We start from the raw sequence: 9,996 nt of genomic DNA, 5'->3' as shown, positions 1-9,996 counted from the left end.
AGGGTTTCTGTGAAGATTTCACTGCAAGTAGCAGTACTTGCACTATATGGTAATGCATTGAAAATATATTACTGTATGTACAATTGCTTCATATGTGATTCCTCATTCCACATTTCGCGCTTTGATCCAGTAAGTAAATACAGTACCTTGAACACATATTCAAACCACTTGGTGAAAAGTGACCTAATTCACTGTTCATTAAAGTGATATGAAAAACTGTGTCAGTGATGATTATGTAACCAAAAGCCTTCCAGACCATTTACTGCTCGACATTGGACTTTTTAAATGTAATAACGACAATCCATTACTCCTAAGATGTGGCTGAGGGCAGCACTGTAATATCTTTCTGAAAGCCCATACATACATTTTTTCAAGAATTATTTTCCAAACCATTGTGAACTAATTGGGAATAAGCTAATAATTATTCACACAGGGTTTTGATAAAAGAGTAATGACAGGAATTTTGGGATGAAAATTAAAGACGTATTCAGCACCCTTAACATACACATAAATCTGGTCATTCCTTATGAAGTGATGACCTTTAATTCACAAAGCATAGCTGTCATTGCTTATTTTCCTGTTTTTATCACAGAAAATGACTGAGTGTTTTGATGAAAATAGACACTTGATATAAATAAGGGTTAGACAGGTAATACACTGTTTACAGTCACTATGTTTCAGTCTGCCTAATCCCATATAAAACACCTTTCCCATAGATTAACCCTGTATTTCCCAAGGTCCCTCCAGTACCATACAAGCTGTTATTCCTTTCTCAGTACCTGGGCTACCTGGTCTAAAGCTATACAATAAGGGATAGACTATCCCCTTTTGGTGTTCAGAATGGGTGGTTTGGATGAATTTTTAACGACTTCAATCAAATCTGATTTACGGACAGAGGAATACGGTGACGACTTTGTGCTAGTTTAACAATTTTAAACAGTGTTAAAACTCTTGATTGGAAAACTTTAGAATCTGTTTGCAGGATAATATGATTCTACAATCACGCTTGCTAACTTGTCAGTTGCAAATGGGTTTTTTTTGTCCATTCCATCTGAGTACAAAGCAACATACTACCAAAGGAGCAGCAACGTCAGAGATAAACCAGAAAGAGAGTGAGTGCAGTGGGCAAACTGGTCCTGTGTACGACATTCAGACAGTGACAACACAATACTGTACACCTTTGCCTGAAATTTTATTATGTCCTAGGTGGAGGGATTAATGATAGTACAATGTCCACTTGGCAACATCATTGATCTATCAATAACTTCAATCCAGGAGACTGACTATTCTTTGCTACGAGTATGGATTTGCATCATCTCATTTGAGATTAGTTCTAATTTTTTTACTATGTTTTTTTTTTTTTGCCAGAAAAAACAGGGACAATGTAAATTAAATATTTTAACAATGAGGCACCCATCTCAGTCAGATGAATTATGACTGTCATTTGCCATTGTGTTTCAAAACAAATACACTCTGACAAACCTAACGGGGGTCAAACCCTAACTTTGCAGCCTGTTGCTCTACCTGAAGACTGCCTCAATTCTGAAGTGTATGGTGTGCAGACTCCGTGATCCAGGATTCTAGTCCGTGCCTTCTGTTTCACCCAGCAGCTTTGGATGATGTCCAGAGTTCCGGTCACAAGGTTCTACCATAAGAGCCAATTCTTAAAGCACAGGGGAGAGTATACTACAGCCAGCACATTGGTTTTTAAATGCATGGTTGAACCAGGCCATTTGAAGCTAACTTTGAATCTGAAAGGGCAGGCAGTGGTTGTATGTACAGAAAACAGGCTTGAAATGAAATGCTTTGAACATATTAACTGCATTTACAGCATTAATGTATTTCTGTGTGGGAAAACACATACATAAGGTTGTTCAATTTTGGGTGGAAGAAGCAGGTGAGCATGGTGGTCAATAACTAATTACTGACATCTGCACATGTTTGATGGTTCATTGTGCTCTTCGTGAGGTTAATCTTTCCCCCATGGCTAATCTTATTCTGCCTGCACACAGATATAATTATTTGATAAGTGAATTGCATTAAATTGCAGCTCAATGTATTGCCTAGAACACAGATTCCCCTTAATTGAAATGAAGAGGCAGCTTCAAGGGCATGTAAACATTTAAAGATGCTCCTCTCTGCTCTGTGGGGTCATTGATCAGTAAACTCACGAGAGCTGTTGCCCAAAACTGCCTAATGCAAACAAAAACAACTGACAAAGGTCAAAGTAATAATGATGGTTAAGAAGCGTGCTCAGTTACTCTCTTTAGGCAAGCAACAGTGGGATGGGATGTTTTCCATTATCGCCGAATGTGCACGTTCCCAGACTGTTCCCACCCACATGGGACAGCAGGACAGCTGGGAAAGCAAGAGGGTGAGTCAAGAGAGCAAGAGAGTGTCATTACCAATGGCGCCGCTCCCAAGGTCCAGGGATGAAAGCGAGAGAACAGAAACTTTTGGAATGACAAAGTGTCACAGATCACACCCTGTCAATACAAATTACCTGTGAACAGCGACACCACTCAATTAGCACAGCCATCTCCTCTTCCAGGACCACAGCCTGATGTGCCACAGTCTGTACTGCCTTTTATGATGTCATAAAGACACGAGATCATTGGAATGTGAATGTGTTTTGAGGCTGAACCTGGGTGATTTCTGTGCAGGGACTCAGGGACCAGATCAATACTCTCATGTCTTGTTTACTCTCAGTAGCATTGCTTCCATCATTGCCCTGCTGGCTGAAGAGGTGATTGGGTTCATTTTTGTGTTTCCCTGCAACAATCAAATCAATGTGAGGCAAAATTCACTCCAGGAGGTGATGGAACACAGCCCTGCTCAGCAATGATGATGTCACCTACTTATTAGAAATGCATGCACAGCTAGAATGGGTGAATGTTTTCTGTGATTGTGACTTTTTGCAAGCTTATTGCAGCCTACTGCAAATTGGAACAGAGTTTTTTTTTTTTATTTTGTATTACAGCCGTGAGATATTGAGGCATACCAGATTCATGCTTTAGCAAGACATTTAATAATGGATTGAACTCTGAGAGGAATGGCACCTGCACACATACTGAAGGCATTACAGGAGATGCATTTCTGCTCTAGTTGCTGTATTCCTCTTAGGCATACTTTCCATTGTGCTCATTACAGATGTCCTGTAAATGGTCACATGACTCTTGAGTCTGTTGTGATGAGATCGAGGTCGAGCTATTTGTACAGGCCTGCAATAACAAGCTATGATAACAGAGTTTAGCTTGCTGCAATTTTTTAAATACTGTACAGTGATGAACATTTTAAAAAGGGAAAAGAGAGAACATCGTGCATTTCTCAAAGGTTTGTTTCAATCTGTATCAACAACCTCTGGCATTATTTGGGAAATTAAACCACAATCAATGTGAAAAGTCATTTCAAATTTAGCGTTTGTAAATGTCAAATTCAAGTCTGTGTCTTGCAATGTTACACTTGAAGTTAAATCCTGACCAAGTAAATAAACTGCTTTCTCAGACAGTGCTCAAAAGGGAGTTTAAAGCAAGTAATGTTAATTATTAATATTATAAAAATAAAAAAATATGTTATTTACAAAAATGTTGTCCAGGCATCCATAATTACAGGAGCTCAGATCTGTAAGTGTTGCATTAACACTCCAGATCTCTGCCAATTCTTTGGATGTGATGGCACCTCTACCCTCCCCAAGTTTCATGTAATTCTCTAATTAATTTATGACACCATTGATTAAGTTTGCATTTACAAAAATTGTTCTAAGAAAGTGCCGTATTTTCATAGTACTAGACAATTCCCATGTAAGATGTGTTATTATTATTTGGTGTATGGAAGCGCCAGCTAGAGCTTGTGCTGCTAGCATATACATTCCCAAGGATATGCTTTCTGAATGCATGTACCTAAATTGTCTTAATTCTTCCATGGCCTAAAAAAGATATTGGAATGTAAAGCTACCCACTAAGTGGAATAAAGACAAAAGACAGTTCCTCTCAGAAAAAAAATCGAGAAATCTTTATGTATTTTTTGAGTAAGAGCATGTTGATGACATATGCCTCTGAAACTGATGTATTGTTTCAAATTCAGATGTGTTAAATGGGTAGGGCTGCTTCATTAGATTTACCCTGAAGTGTGTATTTGCTTCAGTGTAAAGTAGCTGTCTCCATTGTCTTGAAACATTTGAACCTTCACGATAGTTGCATTAAATATCATAATCGGTAAAAAAAAAAAAAAAAAAAAAAACATCATTCAAATCACGTTGGTTGAGCGTAATAATGCTGTTGCCACTGACGTTACAGTGGCGTATATTTCCTTGAAAAACACAACGCCTCGAAACCGTCACTGAGAATTTTATGAATCAACCTCATCACGAAGCGCACGCGCTGCATGGGTTCAGTACCATGTTTCCACAACTGTGGCCCTCCCCGGTTAGAAGCGTAACCAAGCGTAGGGAGATGTCAGTCTGACCTTACCGTCACAACCGTCACAACCGTCACCGCCTAGTCTACGTCAGCAGCACGACCTCTAGCTGACACTTCCATACACCAATTGCTGCAAGAAAATTCTTCACTTGCTGGAATTTCCTGAGCAAATAGGATCTTGCGGTGGGCGGAACGGTAGTGGGCCTGGCAGTCAGGTTTGGTTGCAGTGGTAAGCTTCGGATGGGATTTCGTGAGTTTTGTTTGACAGGTTATTTAATTGTAACACGATACGAAACAGATAAATACAAAAAGCTAAACGTAGCTAATGACTGTTGTTTACGTAGTCGTATGGTATAACAAATAGATGTTGAGATTTGTTTTCCTGTTTCAAGTGGCAGATTGGACTGTGCAACGGTGATTTTCTTGAAAATAAAATTGTTCATGCAGTTGTACAATAATAACACTATTGTTCTGTATTTGTTTTGTGTATATATCGTGCTTCACACTAGTATAACCGTGTCACACAAACCAGTTTTGGCTTTTAGGTGGCTTTATGTGTTTGTAGCTGTTATTCCGTGAAACAAGTTTATTTTCTGTAGCAGCTGATCCGAGGCGTTTGTGCTGTTTAGCCACCCTGACTTAACTGAGTGTTCCGAATTGCAACATTGTTGTCCCACAACATGAAACTAGCGAACAGTTAACTAACTAGCTAGCAAGCTATATGGCTAGCGTCTTTTGGGGATTGTAGCTTGCTAAACATCCATCAGCTATCAAAAAATCTTGCTGCCTAGCAAGCTAACTAGTTTCACGATAAACAACACTCCTAGTAAGATTTGGAAGATTGCTGTAAATAAGCAGACTAGCCACTTCCCGAACTACAAGCATTAAGTTTGAGTACGGTGCTCTTAAATATTGGATACAGTGTTGCATAATGTTTGAAACAAATCTTCCCTATTTGAAGTGTAGTTAGGGTAACTTTTGGTTTATGTTTTTTTCTGTTTGTTGGAACAGATTTCCTGCTTGGGAGAGGAGAGAACGTGATAGAGTTGAAAACGCATCTGGACACAACCCACACCTCTGACTGCTTTACAAGTTGGACAAATGGGCTACAACACTTTCGTTTGCTGGATGCGATTATAAACGAGAAGCTGTCCATTTAATGGAGTAACTCTACATGGGATTTATTTGCTTCTTTTTTATCGTGGATGGCATGGCTTTTGAAGAAACTTAACCCTGGTAGTTGTGAAAGTATTTCTGAGAAAAAGGGGATTTAACGTTTGAGAAAGACGTCTTCTATTTATACACTTAAGTATAGCCAAAATGGATCAACAGAACCAAGCAAGCGGCGGGGAGGATCCAAATAAGCCCTATAAAAGAAAATCTAATGAAGATGAGAGTAAGAACAAAAAGCTGGTAAGTATTTTCAGTCAACACTGAAAATCCCGCACACGTTTTTCTGGGCCTGAGGGGTTTCCGTGATATAAATCTTTCTTTTTTTTCCGTCTATAGCATAAATAAAAGAGAATAATAATGTTTCTAACAACAAAGACTACGTGTTGTAGTTAAGCCACTTACAGCTGTAACTTGTGTGATACTTTCATTCTTGCGCAGACTTTCACACGATGCTTAAATGGGACTGTAAGCTGTCCCATTTAAGTACTGTGTTCGCAACACTGTCTAAAGAATTCAAACGAATTTAAGACTTATTTGATAGAGGCAGTCAGTCCATTTCCTCTGATTAAAAAAAAAAAAAAGTTGAATGGGAGTATGACTGCTTACTTTTGTACAGACAATGTCGACTGTCACCACTGTATTCTAACCGTATAGTTAGCCCCAGCAGTCCTACACCCGAACGCAGAGCTCGCTTTGGAACCCTGTGTTGTTCAAATGGTTCTCCCTGTTGGGAAAGCGGGGCCTTCAAATGATTATGCGTGCAGAGTGAATACACACCTGTATTTTTTTTTTAGTCCAACGGTAGCAGGGAGAAAGTTCAGTAACGTGCCGACACTCAAGGCCTTGGCCACGTGATTCGCTCAAATGCTGTTTTGGGGCAAAGTCTCATGATTGACATGTCCTAGCCTAACCCAATCAGCATAAGCAGCAATACACACGATTATAGCATGCAGAGGCGAGTAAAATGCTACAATGTTACTTCCTCTTCACCAAAACCCCCATAAGTAGTTCTTATTTGGATTTATGAGGCTTACATTCTGCACACTGTCAAGTTGAAACATTGGGTGATGTTGAATGATGTGAATGATCATTATACCTGTAATGAGAATTAAAACATTAGGACAAGAGGCATGATATAAATTGTCATTTGATGTAATGCCCTCTTGAACAGGTCTAGCACAATAGTGTTCCAAAAACTGCTCTCATTGACCTGTCGTTAGCCTGTGCAAAATTAACTTCCAAAATATGTCATGTAATTAATAGATGCTATGTAGGACGGGATCTATTTAAAGTTGTCTTTTTCATGTCTTAATTGCGACACTACAGATGGACACCCTGCGCTCCCTCTGGTGCAAGCTTCAAAGGGTGGTCATTTCCTCAGTTTCACAGTCACTCACTCTGAGGGAGGCAACATGTCCTGATGAGGAGAGTGGCTTGGCAGCTTTATGCCGTCGTAGTACTGAAAAAGTCTTGTGGCCCCATCCCACTCCTAACACCTCCCCCAAAAAAGGAAACAAAGTCACAAGTCTGAAACATTGTTATAGTTCCCTATTACAGTTCACAGCAGATTCTCTGTGTCAGATTCTCTTTAATGAACATTCAAGTCTTCTGAAAGCTGTCCTGGTGGTAGCCAGCAATATTAATGGTAGTGAAGATACTGTTCTTGAGCTACATAATCATATCTTACTAGAGGGGAAACAATGAAGATAAGCCTCTTTTTTTGTTCCAGTTATTGGTTTCCGCATACACATGGTAAGCAGATGCATTCTGAGTGGTTAATGTGTTCCCACTCTTAAAGTGCTTTAGATTCAAGACTTGGGACTGCCCCCCCCCAAGCTGGTTATATTTTGATTGTCTTCCTCAGTCAGTGGTTTGCTAAAACATACACCTTCTTCACATCACAGCTGCCCCCCCCCCCCCCCCGTACATTTTCTTTTGGCGTTCCATGCTCTTTTCTGTTATGTTGACCCATGTCAGCTCAGCCTACTAGTATTACTGCTGCTGGCGCACCTATGAGAAATTTATAGCAAGGATCAGCACACCTGTGATACCTGCATTTTAAATTTCTAACACAAACCATTAGGAGATCAACTTAATTGCTTATCAAGCAACATAATTGCTTATCAAGCAAACAATTACAAGGAGAGAGAAATGCTATGTGGGTCCATGTTTTCCTGGGGAACCTCAGCTTGTGATTGCAGCAGGCATTGAATCTGGGCAAATGCCAGCATTCGGTGTGATGTCATGTCAGACTGATCAAGTTGTGGGAAGTTCAATGGAAAATCAGCCATGCTATTCTGGGTCATGCAACTTTGGCGCCAGCCTTTCTTAGCCTTGTTCCAGTTCTGTGGTGGGAAGAGGGTACAGAGGGGATTGCACATGATTGTAGTAGAGGTCTGAATGGTGAAAACTGTTAGAGTAGGGCTGTCTCATTGGAGTATTGCATAAGAAGGCCAGGAAGCCTTATGGTATTCCTATTTAGGGCAGTGTCCGTGGAGACGTGACCTTAGCTTCACTGAAGTTATAGATAAGAAATGATGTATTTTGAGAAGTGAATTGCTGCCTTGTCAAACAAATGTTTAACACTATCTAGGTGAAATCACTGCAGTGTTTACTCGGCAGCCGTCTCGAAGAGATTGTGTTAATCTGTCACCTCTGGGGCATGTATTCTCTAACCCTTTTCAAGGGGAAGGGTTTTGATCTGGAATGGGCAGATTCCATCTGTGTCGTAGAGCTGTTTTTGGCAGGAAGAATGTGAACCTCTCGTAGCCTTAGGCCAGGACTCAGACAAGTGTAGTTGTATTACCTTGGAACTGAAAAAGAAAACATGTAAAGTAATCATTTGTCAAATTTTCTTTGTTTTTTTTTTCTTCATATATTTTTTCATTCATTCATTCATTTTTTTCTGAGCTGTAGCAAAGTGGAAAGACTCAGCCATACGTGAGTGATGTAATCCTTGGTATGTGTGCTGGCGGGGTGAAGTGAGAGATCGGGGGTGGTTCTCGGTGGGCAGAAAAACGTCAGCATGGTTTGTAGCCACAGCATCTGGGGGCCCCGTCCGTCCTGCATGTCTGAGTGCAGGGATCCTCCCTCAGTTTCAACATGAGGGAAAGCATTATTCCACTCATTATATCACTCCAGTGCTCCTGAACTTCTGCCAACCCTGCCCCAGCCTTTTCTTACTGCACTGTGGACATTGCTCACTGCTGGCTGTTGGAGCTCTGATGTCATCTGCTGTAATCACTCTGTGAGGACTCAGATGCATGTTTTGCTGCTGCCTCAGGGCTGGGCAGGTTTGGTATTGCCTAATACTGGGAGTATGAGGGGAGCTGAAAAGCCTGCATGGCAAACTCTGCTCTTTCAAAAGTGTGTCCATGTGAGGGAGTAAGTCTGCACTCCTCCCCAGGGTGTGGGCCTAGAGCTTAATTTACAAGCATACCAGTGTGTTCTACTTGTGACCACTCTTTAAGGGTGCATATATGTGTTCAGCTGAATACATTCATGCACAATGTTAATGTCCCTTACAACCCGAAAATATGAATGCTTACAGTGCTTTATCAAACACTTCCTCAGGGTTTTATTTTCCTCATATAACCACCCTAGATGCTTGTCGAACACGCACATTTGTTGATATTGTTCAAAAGTCAATATTGATATTGTTCAAAAGTTTGCAAAAGCCAGTTCCACTATACTAGTTGCCAGTGTTGAATACTTTTGCTCTTCTGTAAATGTATTTGTGTAGGATCAGAGCTAATGTTTAGGACAATGATAAATCCGTCTTGAGCTGGATTAAGACAGGTGATCACCTGTGGAGCAAGCAGAGCTGCTCCTGGCTTGGCAACTCCTACAACGTTTATAATCTGCAGCAAGCGGTTTTGTACAGTGGATAGAGGCTTAAAAAACAGAAGCAAAAAGCAAGTCTGCAGGAAAAAAGCTATTTTTGTTCAACAAGTTTCTGAGGAGATTATGTCATCACAGCAGTATTTTGGCCTTGGTCACAGTGTCATTTGTGTGCTCATTTTGACAAGGACATGAGGATAAGCGGTCTTTGCACGCATAAGGATGTGGTAACTTTGAAAGTTTCAGGTGTGCGTTTTTTGGACCCACAGACGTCCGCTGTTCAGCTTAATGAAGTGAACGTGATTCCCCCAGAACTGAGAAAGAAAACATGATAAGATAATCATTCGTAGTTAGCATATGTGGGTGCGTGGCGTGTGCTAATGAGACTGACAGGCACAGTGAGGTCATCCGAAAGGAATTCAGGAAATCCACTTTGCCTGAGTGGGAGAAACTCGTAGGGATGCTCTATGCGTTAGCACATCCGCGCAAATGTGGAACCCGCCATCATGCGCCTTCCCCCCATCCTTATTACCAAACTGAAATGTGGAAGATTGTGAGCTTGACA

General features: G+C 40.7%; 1 protein-coding gene across 2 annotated transcripts in view; it reads left to right on the top strand.

The window, feature by feature from the left end:
• Positions 1-4,657: 4,657 nt before the first annotated feature.
• The window catches only part of diaph2 (diaphanous-related formin 2), a 397,085-nt gene continuing 391,746 nt past the window's right edge, over positions 4,658-9,996 (top strand). For both annotated transcript variants that reach the window (XM_036548047.1, XM_036548046.1), the window contains exons 1-2: positions 4,658-4,832; positions 5,430-5,831. In XM_036548047.1, coding sequence (XP_036403940.1) covers positions 5,739-5,831 — 93 coding nt within the window. In that variant the 5' untranslated portion in view covers positions 4,658-4,832; positions 5,430-5,738. The remainder of the gene's footprint in view (positions 4,833-5,429; positions 5,832-9,996) is intronic.

The sequence above is a fragment of the Megalops cyprinoides genome, chromosome 16, assembly GCF_013368585.1.
Source record: "Megalops cyprinoides isolate fMegCyp1 chromosome 16, fMegCyp1.pri, whole genome shotgun sequence".
Taxonomy (NCBI): Eukaryota; Metazoa; Chordata; class Actinopteri; order Elopiformes; family Megalopidae; genus Megalops; species Megalops cyprinoides.
The sequence above is the reverse complement of the archived record's forward strand: the minus strand, read 5'-3'. Positions and strand labels throughout refer to the sequence as shown.